This window comes from Spea bombifrons, chromosome 5, assembly GCF_027358695.1.
Source record: "Spea bombifrons isolate aSpeBom1 chromosome 5, aSpeBom1.2.pri, whole genome shotgun sequence".
NCBI lineage: Eukaryota > Metazoa > Chordata > Amphibia > Anura > Pelobatidae > Spea > Spea bombifrons.
In genome coordinates this window covers 34,842,652-34,860,601 of record NC_071091.1, presented here as the reverse complement: position 1 = coordinate 34,860,601, position 17,950 = coordinate 34,842,652, and the positions used below count along the sequence as shown (strand labels likewise).

General features: G+C 39.5%; 2 protein-coding genes across 2 annotated transcripts in view; both read right to left on the bottom strand.

Annotated features, from left to right (window-relative positions):
* CUL1 (cullin 1) overlaps window positions 1-1,169 on the bottom strand; it is a 39,464-nt gene extending 38,295 nt beyond the window's left edge. Inside the window, exon 1 of the mRNA XM_053467009.1 lies at window positions 976-1,169. The gene's annotated coding sequence lies outside the window, so the exon portion shown is untranslated. The remainder of the gene's footprint in view (window positions 1-975) is intronic.
* A 10,578-nt stretch (window positions 1,170-11,747) lies between these two features.
* The window catches only part of CNTNAP2 (contactin associated protein 2), a 650,026-nt gene continuing 643,823 nt past the window's right edge, over window positions 11,748-17,950 (bottom strand). Inside the window, exons 23-24 of the mRNA XM_053467334.1 lie at window positions 14,493-14,567; window positions 11,748-12,888 (exon numbers count right to left, since the gene is read on the bottom strand). Coding sequence (XP_053323309.1) covers window positions 12,689-12,888; window positions 14,493-14,567 — 275 coding nt within the window. The 3' untranslated portion in view covers window positions 11,748-12,688. The remainder of the gene's footprint in view (window positions 12,889-14,492; window positions 14,568-17,950) is intronic.

Genomic DNA, 17,950 nt, shown 5'->3' with positions numbered 1-17,950 from the left:
GTGCCAATAATTGTGCCACACAGATATTATTTATCTTTATTTTTTTGATAAACCTGTGTTGTGTTTGCAAGTGTTTGATATCCATGAGACAGAGGGTTAAACAATAGACACTTTTTTCACAGCCATATTTACCAAAGGGTGCCAATATTAGTTAGTGGAGGGGACTACCTTTCAAATGTTTGCTATCACCTAGCTGTTTTCGTGGGGAAAAGGACATTTCTAGCTGTGCTAACATAATTAGAAAAGAATTTTCCAACAATCAATTACCCTTTTAAACTTAAACTTGGATCACCTAAAACAACGTGCCATTGGAACACAGGAGTGATGGTTGCTGATAAAAGGCCTCTGTGATGATATTCCATAAAAAAAAATCAGTCTTTCCAGCTACAATAGTCACTTACAACATTAGGAATGTCTATATTGTATTTCTGATCTATGTGATGTTTTTTTTTGGGGGGGGGAAACTTTAAGTTTATGTCTAAAACAAGGAAATTCCCAAGTGACCCCAAACTTTTGAACAGTAGTGTGTATATATGTAACAGACAGTGTTGTATATTTTAGTAGCAAAAACAATAAATCATATAAATCAACAAGTCCATATGAAACAAGAGGTGGCCTCATCATGTATGCGATGATTGAAAAATGTAGATTTAAATGTATATTCGAAATGGGCTTACATGTAACATGTAGACACATTTCAAGCGTAGGTGTCACCGCGCACAGTAATAGTTGTTGAAGACACTTAATGAGACATTGTCATATTCTGTGTGTGGCATTGCTACAATTGCTATATTCGTTAGATACAGGTTACACATATTCAAGAATGCGTGAATGACAAGTCGGTATTAAACTGCAGGGAGTAGACGTATGACGGGGTACATGCAAGGTCCTAAAAATAAATCCATGTCATACTAGAAAATTTGGGTCTATTATGTATGTCTTATGAATTAAAGAATCAGCTCTGCTCTCTCTTACCAGCATTACTGCGCTTTCCAGAGCCCAGCTTCCCCTGGGAAAGGGGTCGATATAGATTGAAGACTTCTAGAGGGAAAGCTTCCCCTTTCTCTCCCTGGCAGGAATTAAAGAGACGCAAGAGGAAGGAATAGGCAGTAAGCAAGGCCTCTCACAAGCAGGCCTGCCTCAAAGGCAGATGAGGCCCTGTGATCTCATGGTCACATAAACTCACTCCTCCCTCGGATTCACATTAGCTACAGCTAAATCTACCATATGAAAGAGAGAACCCAAACCTATCACTTATTGGTTCTTAAATCTGTCTGTCAGTGCTCAATTCCTACGCCCATCTGTGACTGCCTAGTGTCAGACCAGCCCAGTGATGTCACAGCTAGGTTGCCTGCTTGTACTCTGATACAGCTCAAAGCAGCCTGTCCCTTTGGAAAACCAAGAACACACTGGAACAGCAGCACAGCTTCTTAAAGGGACATCATCAGTTACATTATAAGAGAAGGAAATGTATTGTTTTGGTAGGAAACAGATTGCCCGTTTAGAGCTACAAGACAGAACATTTTGGGGGAGAATTGTCATTTGTACAATAATTCATTAGTAATGAATTCGTAATTGAGTATTGCTTTTGACTTGATAAAGAGTTGACGCTCTCAAAAGTGCTCCCTTAAAAAAGGTATTTTATATTGCAGTAGTCATTTTTTTCCAATAGAACAATTTACAAATATTAGGTAAAAATGAAACAATATTACAAGATACTTGATGATTCGTACAACACAATAAATCATGGTATAGTTTGGTATAGACTGATCTAGTAAATTAGAGAAGGTTTGCTGCTATGATCTTGATAGCCACACATCTGTCTTTACATTTCAGGATAGCACCTGGATATTATTTTGGTACCTATGCATTGGTAATAACATCAGGGATCTAACGTTAGCAATATATGGGGTAAGCTAAACAGTCTGTAGCTACTCTATTAGGGAAGGTCGGTGAATGGGTTTATCACCTATATCATTACCATAGTTATAAATGCTATGTGATCTGCATTCTCCCACATGGCAACAAATGGGTCATCTCTTGAAGACAAAGAAAGGCTTTCCCCTAAAAAAAAAAGTGTGAATCCGAAAGTTTTGTTTTATTTTACTTGTATTTTTTTTGTTTACTATTTATTGCATTTTTTTAATATATATTTTTTAAATTAAATACCATCTATTTTTCTTGTATGCGATATACTTACCGTTTTTAATTACTTACTGGCTGATTTGTTGGAGATTACATTTGAAGTTGCTTAAGGTGGGACAATCCAGCTGTCATGCACTTTAGAGCATATGCTGAGAGGTCTTTAAATTCGTGAAGATATGCATTTGTCCCTTCCCTTGCCCCCCTATTTTTTCCATGCATGACATGTGTTCCCCAAACACATCTCCATGCACATAATATACTTATCATCAGTCAGCTCTAGTGCTGGCACAGCAAACTCTGAGGGTTGGGGTCTATTCATAGCCTCATGCTGGTGTGTGGAAAGCACTCCAGTTGATTTCAATGGGAGTGCTTTTCTGCCACTGATTGGCTGCTTAAAGTAGCCAATCAGTGGCAAGGATTGTCAGAAAACGAAGTATGAGGGCAGCCATTTCAGGTAAACTGTCTCTTTAAAGAGTCTCACTATCACTGCTAAGATGGTTTAGACTTTTTCACTATATTTCATAACTCCCAATGTCATGATTTAAGCAGAGCAGTCCCTATTTTTAGACCACTGTCCTGCTGAGTGATTCATTTATCAATGGATTCAGGTTTTACATTACACAGTTGCCTAGAGTGCCAGAGTGACAAGGACATTGTGGAAGGCCATGACTAGATTTCCCCGCCCCTTGTCCAGTTACATGGTTGTAGGATGACCACATCAGCAATGTTTTTCAGAATGTGTCTAATATTTCACATATTGTTGAACAGCACATGTAAAGTGTTGTGATAGGGTGAGATGTATAACTGATTCCTCTTGTTGAATTTACACATTACCTGTGCTGGGCAGCAGTGCATGAATATTATGTGTCCCTACTTGGTGCTATATTTGAAGCACATATTTGTAAGCAAACCTAGGAGCAATCCCCCCCCCCCAGCCAGTCCAAAATTCTTAATAAAGGGCCGGTTCAACCTATATCGGGCCACTTGCAAAGTCGGGAATGCAGCAGGGTCACATAAAGGAACGTCACACGACCCCATGATAAAATCGAGGCTGTAGGCGAGGTAAGGCAGTGTGGAAGATAGGAAGGGAGTAAAAACTGAGAGGAGGAAGAGTATGTATGGATGTTAGAGTAAGTGTGTTTGTTAGCATGAGCGAGTGTGTGCTAGAGGGAGTGTGTGTTAGCATAAGTGTGTATTAGCGTGAGTATGTACAAGTGTGTGTTAGTGTATGTGTGTAAGTGTGAGTCTGTAAGTTTAAATATGTGGGACAACTTGGTTAATCTGCCTCCAGGGCCAGAAGGTGCCAGCCCTCACCTGAACACACAGCGTGGCAATATAAGCAGAAACCAAAGTGTCTAATTTTAGAAACATTCATACGTTTGGAAGCACAAATTAAATATATTTTCTTGGTTTGCAAGTTCAACTTTTTTAATGTTCGTAAGACAGGTGCACCTTATACTTTTAACGAACATTCCCAACTTCAACTTGAAGTGTAGCCTATAGTAAATTAAAACTAAGGTGATTTAGCGCCACCTACTGGCTATTGATTGACAGTGCACTAATCTTGCCTTTCACATAAAGATCATATCTGCTTCAGAGCACTGTCATCCAATTTATTTGTGTCAGTCCTGCCTATTGATCCTCCGTTATTGTTATCGCATACTGTTTTTAATAAGGCTTGAGATAAATGTGAAGTGTATTGTAAGCTACTGGAGGCCTTTGAACGTCTTGAGTTACATGGATTCACTAGTATCGAGATGGCCTCTAGGATTCTATAAATGAACTTTTGTAATAATTTGCTACCAAAACATATAATCGATTTGCTATCATATTAAAACTAGCACCTTGTCATGACGTTAAACAGCTTTAGAAAGTGATCAAAGATCGCTTTCTTCTCCCAAACAGCGTTGCTGCAATATCCAGGCATTCAACACCAAAAATTGCAGCAGGGGACATTTCTGATCTCTCCCCAGAGAGAAACAACATGCACCATATTAAATATGTTGCCAGCCGCATGCTTTAAAAGTTGATCGCTCCTGAGAGTGGCCACAATTGCCATAGTGAGAGATTTTGCCTCTTGTAAGATGGCGGCACCCACTAAAAAATAAACAAGTTCCCAAGAGGTTCTGCCCAGACCCTCCTAAGAGCTTACTAATCACAATATGATTACTAAAATAAATAAAAAGCTTAAAAATAAAATAGTTAAGAAAATAAACAAAGTAAAAATAATTCCCCCGTGATGTCGCCATCCGAGAAACCATCCAGTTTTAACTGTATCTTGAGTATTTTGACAGAAATAAATAAAATAGACAGAATCTTAAGTCCTTGGCATCCATGTGTACTGGATAAAGAGAACATCAGTGCGTGGCAGATAATATAGGATAGAATCTTATGTGATGGGATTGGGAGTACATCAGTACACTAAAAAAAAAAGTTGTTGTACACGGGACACCTGAAGTCACAATTTAGTGCAAATAATCCTTTTTAATAAAATATGCAGATTGAAACAGAGTAAATACAAAACCTTTACTTTTCCTGCCACACCAACACCCAAACACACCAGAACAGGCTCTGCCACACCGACACCCAAACACACCAGAACAGGCTCTGCCACAACGACACCCAAACACGCCAGGACAGGCTCTGCAACACCGACACCCAAACACACACACACACCAGGACAGGCTCTGCCACACTGACACCCAAACACTCACACAGGACATGCACAATACCCTTTGGTATTGATTTATGTGATGGCCCCAGCTCCCCCCTTGTGTATTGATGCCTCCAGCCCCCACATGTATTTGCGTACTCCAGTGAGCCCCCCATTGTGTATGTATGACCCCCTTTAGTATTGATTAATGTGATGCCCCAGCCAGCACCCCCTTGTGATTAATGATCCACACACCCTTGCGTATTGCCCCCAGCCAGCCCCATATTGTGCATTTATGCCACCCAGCCACCAAATCAGCCCTGGCACCCAGAATACATCCACAGGACCTGCCTAGCACCCAGATTGGAAGCATAAGACTTGCCATCTTTTCCCCCAAACATCCTCCCTATGGCATCTTTGCCCCCCAAAACAGCCTGCCTGCTGCATCTTTGCCCCCCAAAACAGCCTGCCTGTGGCATCTTTGCCCCCCAAAATAGCCTGCCTGTGCCATCCTTGCCCCCAAAAAAGCCTGCCTGTGGCACCTTTGCCCCCTGAACTGCCTCCCTGTGGTATCTTGCCCCTGAATAGCCTCCCTGTGTCTTCTTGCCCCCAAACAGCCTCCCTGTGCCATGCCCCGCCACTTGTACATCCATGCTATCACACACATATTAATTTACTAATTCACATATATTCATTCACTCATTCACAGATATTTATTCACAGATATTCATTCACTCATTCATGTTGATTCCCTTGTTCAGATACTCATTTACACATTACATAAATATTAATTCACTCCTTCAGATACTCATTTCATTTTCATTTCCTCATTCAGATAATCATTAATTCACTCATTCTTTCCCTCAATCCCACATACTCATTCATACAGCCTCCCCCATCCCCTTACCTGAATTCCAGATGCCTTTGTGCCGCTCGCAGACTTACGCAGGGGCCCGCTGTTTCCTTCTGTGTTGCTCGCACTCTGCGCGAACAATCTCTGTTTTACCACCCAGATGCAGAAGCAGGCCCGCAGAAGGGTCATGTGGCGTATGTGACGTGACTCCGCTGGGTTCCTGCGTCCCCTTGGCAGTACAAGAGACGGTAATTAGCAGGCCCCTGCGGAAGTGATTGCGGGTTTGCAGCTGCGGGCTCAAGGGACAGCTACCCCTTTTGCCCTGCAATAAAGATCGCCCTGGCTTTAAAGCACCAGGGCTGATTTTAATCCCCAGCTGTCCCGTTTCTTCCTGTTACCCTATTTGGCAACAGCTGCCACTATACATAAGAAACATGCAATAAAGAATAGTAGCAGAAAGCACTGGTGGCATACAATGCCTTTACATTTATGTATCTGATGTAAAACCCAGGGCCGGCCTTATGGGTGTGTGACCGCACAGGGCGCCGTGGCAGCGGGGGCGCCTGCCTGGGAGTCAGGAATTGAAAGATCTATTTTTTAAATTTTTTTTAAACTTTATTTAATGCAGAGGAGAAACAGGGGCGGCGAGCGGTCGCTCATGAAGTTTTCAGCAAACGCTCCGCGCCCCTCACTCCTACGCAAGGCATCAATCTCCGTCGCGGTGCCAGCATTTCCTGCTGAGCGCCGGACTATGATGTCATATTTCGGTGCTCAGCTGTGAAGCGTGCACCGCGGCTGAGCAGGAAGACGGACGCCGACAACAAAGTTAGCAAGGATAATGAGAAGTAGGGAGAGGGGGTAGATAGTGAGAAGGGGCAGAGGCAGTGAGAAGGAGCAGAGGGGGGAAGGCAGTGAGAAGGGGCAGAGGGGGGAAGGCAGTGAGAAGGGGCAGATGTGGTAGATAGTGAGAAGGGGCAGAGGTGGTAGATAGTGAGAAGGGGCAGTAGTGGTAGATAGTGAGAAGGGGCAGAGGTGGTAGACAGTGAGAAGGGGCAGACGGGGGGGCAGTGAGAAGGGGCAGAGGGGATAGATAGTGATAAAGGGGGAGAAGGGGTACATAGTGAGAGGGGCTAGATAATGAGAAGTAGGGGAGGGGTAGATAGTGAGAAGAGGTAGAGGTGGTACATATTGAGACGTGGGGAAGAGGGAACATAGTGAGAAAGGGAGAGTGGGGGTACATTCTGAGAAGGGCGTACATAGTGAGAAGGGGCAGATAAGAAGGGGGGTAGATGGGGAGAGGGTGTAGATAGTGAGAAGTGGCAGAGGGGATGGATAGTGAGAAGAGGGGGTGGTACATAGTTTGCCGACAAAGATGTCTTACACTGGGCTGTTTGGGGACAAAGTTGGCTCAGGCTGGGCTGTAATATGTGTGTAATCTGGGTGCTGGTTAGGTTCTATGTGGGCAATGTGGACACCAGGGCTGGTTTTGGGGTGTGCAACCTTTGATCTATGCCTGTAATTTAGGGGTTATCTATACCTTTAATGCTGAGTTTATATGTGCATTCCAATTAATTTATACCTGCAAAGCTGGGTGTGTGTTATTCTGTTGATCTATATCTGGTACGCTCTGTTTCCATACATTATTATTGTATACCTACAAATAGTGGGTTTGTATGTCTGATTCTGTTTATTTGATCTATACCTTCGATGCTGAGTTAACACGTGATTTTCAGTCTTCCCCTAATCTGCAGTCAGTGTGGCAATTTTTTTTTGGTGTGGTAGCGGAGGGGGTGATTGCATGCTAGGGAGCGTGGAGCAGGGCCCAAGGAAATGCTTTCTGGGGTCTAATTTTCAATATTTAAAAAAATGTTTTTGTTACAGCAGATTAGCTGTTTTGTTTAATGAAAGCTATTTGTTTGTTACAAGATTTTTTTCCTTTCTTTTTTGGGGGATGGGGAGGCGCCAGAGGAGTAGTCCGCACAGGGCGCCAGAACACCTAAGGCCGGCTCTGGTAAAACCCAATGTATAAGTACATATACATGTATAAGTGTATGATTAGGGCCAGTGCCTAGATAATTACATATTCTGCTTGCCAGTATTGTGAGTCATGTCTAAAGGTATGTTTTGCTGTATACCAGGGAGTCTGTGCCAGCTCAACAATGTCCTCCATATTGAAAATTGGCTGGTGGGTAAGATTAGAGACCTCAGTTGTAACCAGTCCTTTTTAGCAGAGGCACACTAGGGGTGTTATTGACTCAAGGGGGCAGATTTGTGACAGAGAGACTACCACCTTCATGGGCCTGCCATCCTAGGCTGGAATACGTCACTGTACATCAAAAGGAATAGCAAATTCCATATTGGACGTGACTATGGCAGGCAATTACATTTTAGCCGTGGGCTAACATAACAGTACTATTTCTGTATATGTGTTGCAGACTGGGCAACCATCCCACTTTGCTTTATAGTGTTTTTCTGGTACATCCATTCTAATAATCCCATTGTGTTACAAAACAGTATTAAATCACTTAAATACCTTATTCAGGACAGAAAAGAAAGCCACAAATAACTTTATTTTTTAAACCATTTTGGTTCATCATTTGTTTTTATTTATCAATCTGTTTTCTAATAGAATCTTTATTTAAAAGAAAAGACATTCACAAAGAATATTCGGCAATTGGCATACATACAATAAGTTCCGTGTCCCATTCATGTTACATGCGTCGTCTCTTAGAAACTTTATTTAAAATTTGGAAAAACATGGAGTCCACCTCTGAAATCATTTGCCGTTCAACATGTAACCTCTGCCGATTCACGTTAAATGGAAGAACAGAAAAACAAATAGCACTAGGTGACAAAAAATATTGTGGGAAGTGAAAACCAATGGGTAAGGCAGTTTTTTTTGCAAAATAAAATATTGTAATTAAAGAAAGCCTTGGATATCCCATACACAAAAGATGGTTAAAAACAAGCTTTTCATTTCAAAATGATGGTACATATAGCCTTAAAAACTGTGTAGTAAGAACAGCTATCCTGTGACAATAAGTCTTTTATGATAACACATGCAAGTAACAGGCCATTGATTTGGGGTATTTATACATCCTCCTGTGTTACTTTCCTAGCGTTACCCTGCTTTAACAAACACTGCCTGAACAATACTGCTAACCTATGAGATACTTTAGTTTATACATGAAAAATAGATATGTATGTATACACATTTTTGTGGCACTATTACATCATAATAAACAAAAAAGGTATGTTAATAAGAAGAGCAACAGATTTGGGAATTATACCCATTCCCGGGAACTTTTCAGGGCACACTACCTGGAGCTCTCCCTCTTCTAAGGGAGTGGCTTCACAAGGGGAGTGGCTTCACAAGGGGCAGGGCTAGACACTGGCAAGGGTGGGTCTAGTTGCAGATAACACTAAAAGGTTTTGGAGTGGGCGTGGTTAAACGCCGCCCCCCATGCCCTGGGAAAATAGGAGAGTAACCCAGAGACCCAGGCAATATAAATATAAATATATATAATGAACGAAACATGTGATTAGTGACCAAGTTACTAAATATTACAGTTTATTATGTTTTTTTTGTTTGGAATGAAGTGTAAATTCACAGTTATTTGGCTGCCTAGATGTGTTAATTTTTACACATTACAAATTCTCCTAGTTATTTGATAACCATACTAAAATCTGACTTTGGTTATAAACTATATTTACACCTAAAGGCGGCTGCTAAGTTCTTGAGAAAATTGTCATGGTAACTAGTATGCATTTGACATTAACAAAAATATACAAACGGCGTGTATGTTAATAATTTTGACACACCTAATGGGATAAGATATATGTACTCAAAGCGTTTAATGTTCCCATTGCAAAACTCAATTTCTTTTGGTCACATTGGGCACCCTTTTTCTGTTTTTTTCACTTATAAAATATGTTACTAAGACTTTTAAAAAGCTTTTAAGCTGTTGAGATACATTATCATCTGAACATTCTTCCCATTCTTTTCTACTTTATTTTCAAATGTTTTTAAAAACCCCATGGGGCGGAATAAAACGCAGACACGTCATATAGTCAGCTTTAGGCTCTTCTGATTTATATCAACATTTTGTTTCCTGACTGCTTCCTGCAGCATTCTCTAGTATTGCTTACCTCCCAACATTCAAAATGGCCACTTTTGCTTTATGGGGTAAAATTACAGATAATTTTTTAAGGCATTTACATGTATTTTATTCACACAGTATATATATATATATATATATATATATATACATATATATATATATACATATATATGTATATATGCCCTATACACACACATATACATACATACATATATATATATATATACATACATACATATATATACATACATACATACATATATACATACATACATATACATATATATGTATGTATGTATATGTGTGTGTATAGGGCATATAGATAACTATATATTAAAACTTTAGAACTCATTTTCTGTATACCTTAAAGGAAATTAAAAAGCCAGTTTACTACTTTAATCAAATCAAATGTATCTATGTTTTAGTCATATCCGTTTCTCCTTCCTCTTATTTAACCCTTCTGACATACAGACTAAGGACTCTGTTCTTTAATTAACTTCATTAAATGTAACATAACATAATAATTAAGTCACATAATCCAATATATGAATAAAGTAGTAATCCATTTACTGACATACTGTAATATTTTGTATTTGTTTTCTTACTGGATGTTCTAGTGTTGCTACAGTTTGGCAAGACTTAACCCTTAGTTTGAAATCTGCTGATGACACAATTAAACTAAATTATTAACACTGAATTGTAATGTGTTTTCAGAAATAGAGAAACAGCTTTGTCTTCAAGGTTGTAGATTTCACAGTTTGTGTGTACTATGTGTGCTTTCACAGCCACTTGTGTCTTGTGTTATTATCTAAACAAGCAACAGCCTAACTACCATTTCACGTCTCATCCTACTTGTTGGAAGGATTAATGTAAGAACCCCCTGCATGCATTAATTTGGGCAACATTGTGATTTCTATGGCTTCTGTTCTTGCAAAGAAATAAAGAAAGAAACCCGATGACCCCTAGGAAGGTTTAACTTTGTAATGTTTTGTGTTCTTCTACTTAAGGATCCTCTTATTCTAGAACAAGTCAATTATACAGTTTCATCCATGGAGTTTCACATTATGATTGTTTGTGGATCTTATTCTTGTAAATTTCACCAGAATCACCAGGATTATACAATTCCTTAAAACTTACATATTCAAAGCTATAACTATCCGTAATTGCGACAAAACCTAAAAATGTTGGTTCATGTGCCTTTAAACATACTGTACTCTCATAGGGTTAAAAACTTTCTTTCAGTAAGCGCACCTCTGGTACCTGATTAAAAATAAAATGCACAAGAACCATGCACAGAACATGTCAGGGCTCTAATCAGAGAGTGATTGCCAATTTAAATATAACATTTTTGCAATTTTTAAATTACAGAGTCTAATGTGTTTAAAAAAATATATTGTTTTAAATAGACAAAATCACCCTATGGGTTCTCTCCTATACATTCTGGGTTTGGAGATAATTTTAGTCCGGAGAACATTATAGAGATACATGAAACATTACAAAGCATTGCTCAATCACCTGGTGCTTCATTGATTACAAATATTTGTGAGAGTACAGCATATTTAGAAACACCTGATATTTTGACATGTTAATGTCCCTTTAAAAAGTGATTATATTTTTTATTAGAAGAATAAATAAGGCAACACACTATTTTTACATTGACACAAAGACACATGATTCATTTTTTTTTATATATAAAAGAATGGCCTCCTTCTTCCAATTACTAAGAATAAAATTGAATGGTCAGTTCCAGAAAAAGGTTGTGACTACAAAGATCAGTAAAATAAAGTGTGGGATACAAGCCAACACCCCCCCTCCCAAAAATAACAAATTAATGGGACCCAAAATAGAAAGGCAGATCATCCAATCCATACTTAACTGCTTAAATCAAGCACTGGAATAAGCAGTATGCTAGAAATGTTGGTGGCCATCCACTGTGCTTTTATATGTTGGTGTAATGGTTTCCATTTTTTAAGAATTTTTATTGTTGTTCAGTGGAATGGGAAAATAGCGGTACACAATTTAATACATTTAGGCTATAAGGTTCATTTCCATTTCTAACGTGTCAAATTGTAATCATTCAACAGAGTCAGTGCCAAAGGATTGCTTTCTCTTGTTTAATGTATTATCTCCCTTAACGTTTTATGTTGTCTATGTGTCAAGTAATATACAATGAACCTATATTACATATACATAAAAAAACCCACCTAATTTATTTCAGTGCAATATATTTTAACATATACATTCCCATATTTCCTTAGTATACCATTTTACCAATTTTGTCTTTAATAGCATGTTTCCTCAGCTTTTAGAATATAGGAATGGCATATCAATGTTGGCATGTTCGTTCCCTGTTGCAATGATCCACCCCTCACCCTTTGGAGTTACTGCAGTGCCAATGCATGCAATGACAAGTAAACCCTGTTATATTAAGAATAAAGGGGAAGCAAAACTATGAATTACATGTTGCGTGCTTAAACATATATAGTATATATGAACACACAACATACATATCTATGTTGGTATAATTAAGACAGAAATTCTAACATTCTAAGGGCTTAGAAAATTATATAAAAGAGGCCCTTTATTTTTATTTAGTATTTAGAATGCCTCTAAACACGCACAAAAAATAGATATTACTGACAATTGTGAACCAATGCTGAAACTCTAAAAGCTGATATTTAAATTTTTAGGCAGGGATAAACAATGGCAGCAAAATCCATCTTTAAGTAAACAAAAAGGTACTTTCAAATGCCTCTCAAAGTTTTTTTCTTGTTATAGTCAGTATATACTGGGTGCCCCTTAGGGCCTGCAGAGGTGCTGATCTTGTTAGGGGGAACCTGAAGCTGACCTTGAGTGAGATACATGGTCCCACCCAACTCCCATCAAAACCAACTCTCTTTAAGTCTTCTGGCCCACTTAGATCAGCCATTCCTTTTTGCTTTCATCGATTGTCTCTGTGAAGTTGGGGTCATTGTTGACAATGGCTGCGTCGGCGGTGTCGGCAGATTCGGCTCCCTTGGCTTCGTTGGTGTGGTAGGTCCCCTTGTGGCGAAACATGTAGCGTATCAAAAACACTAGGGTGCAGAGTATAGTGAAGATCACCACGGCTATGACCCCTTAAGAGGAAAAGAAAAGTGCATTAAATTATTAAAGTAGACAGGACATTTTTGATATGTACATTTATCAGGGAAACATGGGTCAATACATATTTATAGATGCAATCAGTGCATTCTTCTACACTGTATATGTATAATGGTTTACTTCCGGTAATAGAGTACTTAACAAAGATCAAATCTATTCTGCCGTTCCTGATTCTTCTGTTTTTAAAGAATTTCTTGTCTTCTAAAAAATAACACAATCTGAGGTTCTATCATATTATCTATCTAGACCTGGTTGCAGTACACCATCTATAGATTGTAAGTTAATTTCAATGTCTCCTAGCAAAGGAAATCATTCTCGTCCGTAATCACAGAGACACGTACATTGATGCATTTGTTAGGTTGGGTACTGACTACATTATAGCGTTTTGAGTAAAGACTGGTCCATTTACCTCCTGCAAACAATAAAACACCGGCAAAGGCGATAAGTGTCATAAACCATCATTTTTATCTTGTTAAAAGCATAGAAAGATTAAGTACATGCTGACAAAGTAAATCCAAATAAAAAAATGAGAAGCCCCATATTGTGACCTTTTTCTGTTAATCACTCAGTGGAGAGACTGTGTTCTACATGCTACATAATTAAGTTGTATATGAACACACAGAAATGTATGCCTTCTTTTTGGATACATCATTGTCCAAATTTCACTGGGCTCAGCAGTACTCATCAAAATGTGTCAATAGAGCCTCTATTAATCGAGTCATCATGCAAGATGGTACTCTGAAAAGTCTGACTGAAAAGTCAAACAAATCAATGTTGTTAATAATTTTCTAACAAATTATTTGCTTGTGCACAATATTAACATTTTATTCTACAGTGAAATGGTAGCAGTGAAATGGTAGCAAGATATTTCATCTGAACATGAGCTTTTTGCAAAACAGATAATTGGTTTTGAGATTGCTTGCTTTTGATAGTTCTTTAGTATATTTTGGTATTATTGTATGAGCAGGAAGCAAAAGAGGGACTTGATAGGACTCTGCTTATGAGTCCACTTCCACGCTTCTATTTTTCCTCTGTCCCTCCATTGTACTAACTTTCCGCCACAACATCCTCTCCTTTATCTCTCTCATTTTCAACCTATTTTCCATTCCCACCAACTAAGCTCAGAACAAAAGACATTAGCTGTGTTACTGTGCTTAGGCCCTAAGAAAACCAAACCTTTTATCCTGCCTTAACCCCTTTAACGACCAGCGACGTAGGGGATATGCCATGAAAAACTGGTCTTTCAGAACTAAGAATGTCATGGGGTTTTGGCACTGACATGGTTAAATCTATTGTGATGAATGGGAGATCAGGCTGTATGCATTAATTAAGAGGGACTTAACAGGTAAACAGAGACATAGTAAAAACATGAAAATTGCTCCACTCCTCTAGTGTAAAACAGCACTAGTCCTTAAGGGGTTAAAGACAGGCTTAGACTGTTAAAAAGGGATTTAGAAGCTTTACAACTATCAACAAAGGATGAGACATGGTTTTTAATACAGTGTAATTATATGTGTATACCTTTTCTAGTACTGCTTGTAAAAGGTGAAATATGATCACCCCCCAAAAAATGTCTCACCTCCAATAATGGCAGAGTTCCTGTTCACCCCATCTTTAATGGCCTGTCCTTCGTTGTTTGGAAACTCAGCATTCTCTGCAATAAAAATAGACAAGGTTAATACAATTATTTATAATTAAGCAATGATACAATGATCCCTGATGTGACGTGTCAGTTATGAACTAATTTGTCTATTGGGAGTTTCAACTGCTTGATATCCTTGGAAGAATTTGGACACTTGTGCCAACAGTTTAGAAATTGTGCATGTAGGCCATACTCTTCTATAGCTTTTCACATTAAATAAGAGACACATTGCGAAATATTGATAATACATATATAAAGATATTATGTACGTGTCAGCCCTGGACTGGCCATCTGGAACACTATGCAAATGCCGCTTTGGCGACAGGGCTGTATACTTACTTATACTTAGTGTGTGACCACCGTATGTATATGTAATTTGGCAACCGCTGGTGTTAAAGTGCCAGGGCCGCTTAGTCATCCCTAGTCTTAAGGCCGTCATTATCTACAGGCAAGGTAGGCACCGGCCTAAAGCGCAGATCTACATGGGGACTCCTTCTCTTTGGCTGACTGGACTGCGGTGGTGGGAGGGCAAGGCCTCTGCCTCTCTGCGCCGTTGATTGATGCTGAGCTCCGGATAATGACATCATATCCTGGTGCTCGGCAGTGAAGCTGCACGCACCACAACAAAGCAGTAAGGTAAGTGATAGTGATAATGGGGATAGATAGTAAGAAAATGGAGAGATATTGAGAAAAAGGGGATATATAGTGAGAATGGAGGATAATGAGAAAGAATAGACATGGGAAGAAAGGGGAGATATAATGATGGATACAGGGAGAGATAGGGCAAAAGGGGGGAGATAGTGAGGATGAGTGATGGGTTCAAATGGGACAGATAAAAGAAAGGAGATAAAGAAGTGAAGAGATAAAGAGAGAAGATGAGTGATGAGGAGAAGGGAGAAAGACAGAAAGAAGAGATAACGAAAAAGTGGAGGACAGATAATGAGAAGGTGGGATCAAAGAGACGGGTGTTGTGTGCTTGCAATGCTGTGTTTCCATGTGTTATTTATTTACTCTATACTTGCAAATACAGGGTTTGTATGTCTTATTCAGTTGATCTATACATGCACTGTTGCGTTTCCCTGTGTTGTTTATTTGACCTATTCCCGAACTACATGGGGAAGAAAAGAGAGGTGTAGTACAGTGAAGAGGACCAGAGGGAGGAGAGGAAGAGGTGTCACTCTTAATGAGCGAGCTTCCAGAAACTATCCTGACACCCAGAAAGAGCGAGACTGCTTTTTATATATATAAGTCATCAAGGCTCCAGCTACTGGATTTTGTAACGAAGGTGGACTGGAGAGTTAGGCCATCAACTTGGAAGGGGGGCAGGTCATGTGTAAGATGGGTTCAAATGACTTCACCCCCATGGGTAGGATACTAGGTGTGCAACCAAGGGGTGGCAAAATTATCTTTTGCCTAAGTTGGCAAAAATCCTTGCACCAGCCCTGCTTAGTCTGTCCCTAACATCAGTCGTCTGTTGCTTCATATTCTAACTCCATACCATAATTTGTCCCTGTGGCAACAATGCCCCTGTTCTTAGTGCACTTATTGCCTGGATCATGAGGCTATGTTACCTTTTTGAAAAACAATGATTGCTCATATTCATAGAACTTATATTTGGCAGATATGAAACCATATCTCAATAAATGTCCTATGTAGCCAGTAGTGGATGAATTCTAATGAACGCTTAACATGTTGGTTGGGGTATGAGGAACAGGAGATGACCATCTAATTTTAGAGACATGGAGGAGAGGATGGGTCACCCACTGTTGATTAGACTGTATTGACTCCTTGCACTGCATTTTCCTTGATGCTACGGTAACATAGAATGGAGGAGTTAATTTAGGTGCATTGACTGTTATACTCTAATGCACTTTGCTTCCTTAGAGACTCAATATCCTGACAGCTGGAAATAGAGTTGGATTCTCCTCTAATAACTTCAATAATTATGAGGTGGCATCAAATCTATACTATTATTACTGGGACACATCCGTGTAACACTCAATTTACACAAGATGAGAAACCTGATCTTACTGTCAAGATTGGACAAACTGTTGCTGCACTGTAGGAGGTAAAAGAATGAGACAGAACTGGCTTAACTGGCAGGTGCTAAAGTGAGTGTGTGTTAGTGTATGGTGTTAGTATGTATATGTATTTGAATGTGTATGATGTTAGTATGTGCAAACATATGGTGTTTCCAATGTGTGTATATTACTGTATGATGGTAGGGTGTGTGTTAATGTATGTGTTAGTATGAGTGTGTAGGGTATTAAAGTGTGTGTATGTTAGTGCACTGTGAGATGGGAGGAGATGAGGAGAGAGAGAGAGTATGTATGTATGTGCAATTGTATCATATTAGATTAAGTATGTGGGTGTTAGTTACAGAATGGGGGCACTAAATAAATACTGCACCCAAGTGCCATTAACCCTACCCTCACCCTTGTTCCTCTCCCTTTGGCAGTGGGTCCTCCAAGAAACACAGGGACCTGCATTTCCAAGGGGTGAATTTCCAATTGGCTTGTGCTCCAGCTGACTCCACCACCTCATCATACAACTCAGACTGTTATATCACAAACTATTTTTCCCCACTTTTAAGACATGAGAGCATCAGTGACCTTTGTGCTTAAAGTACATCTCATGGAAGGATTAGTGATGGGGGTAGATGCAGGGCCCACTGCCAGTATCAGAAGCGTTGTATATTTACTTTTCTACATATACAGCCACCTGGCAGCCTAGAATAACAACCAACATAGAGACAACATTTACACAACGGCTTGATAACTTCTATGGATTTACAAGTGGATGTCTATGGGACAGTGTGTGTTTAATGATTCATTTTCCAAAAGTGTTTGGGGCCCTCTTGTGGCTGGGGTATCTAGGTGTGCTTACTCCCCCCTTGGAATGCAAGTTCCCTTGTACGTGGCATATAAATCTGTGTAAAGAGTATCCATACATCAGCAGCTACATGAAACGACAAGCAAAGGTCCAGCTCATTACTGTAGCTGTATTGTAAAGCAGTATTTGGCCAGTGTATTTCCATATACACAAAGCAGTTTTGTAAGATCTGCTTACGTAGTGCTTCAACATTACATTCTCAGCTCCCTGTGGTGTAAGTCATGTCTTTATAAATTGGTTTGCTCAAACTAGATAATGATTTATTAGTTGTGATGGGTACAGCTACGGCATCCATTTATTTTTGATGATTTGTGCTTATACTACACCTGTTAAGAAGAAAAAGGCTTACACTTCATTATTTAGAAATCCAGGTCTAGCAAAACATAGCCAGGATAGCTAATGGGAGATAGGATAAGTGGGAGATGTGTGGTTTCTTCTCCCTGAAATCGCTGTGCATTATAAAGAGTGATCACTGGGTAATTTTTTGCAAGGGTGGCTAAGCT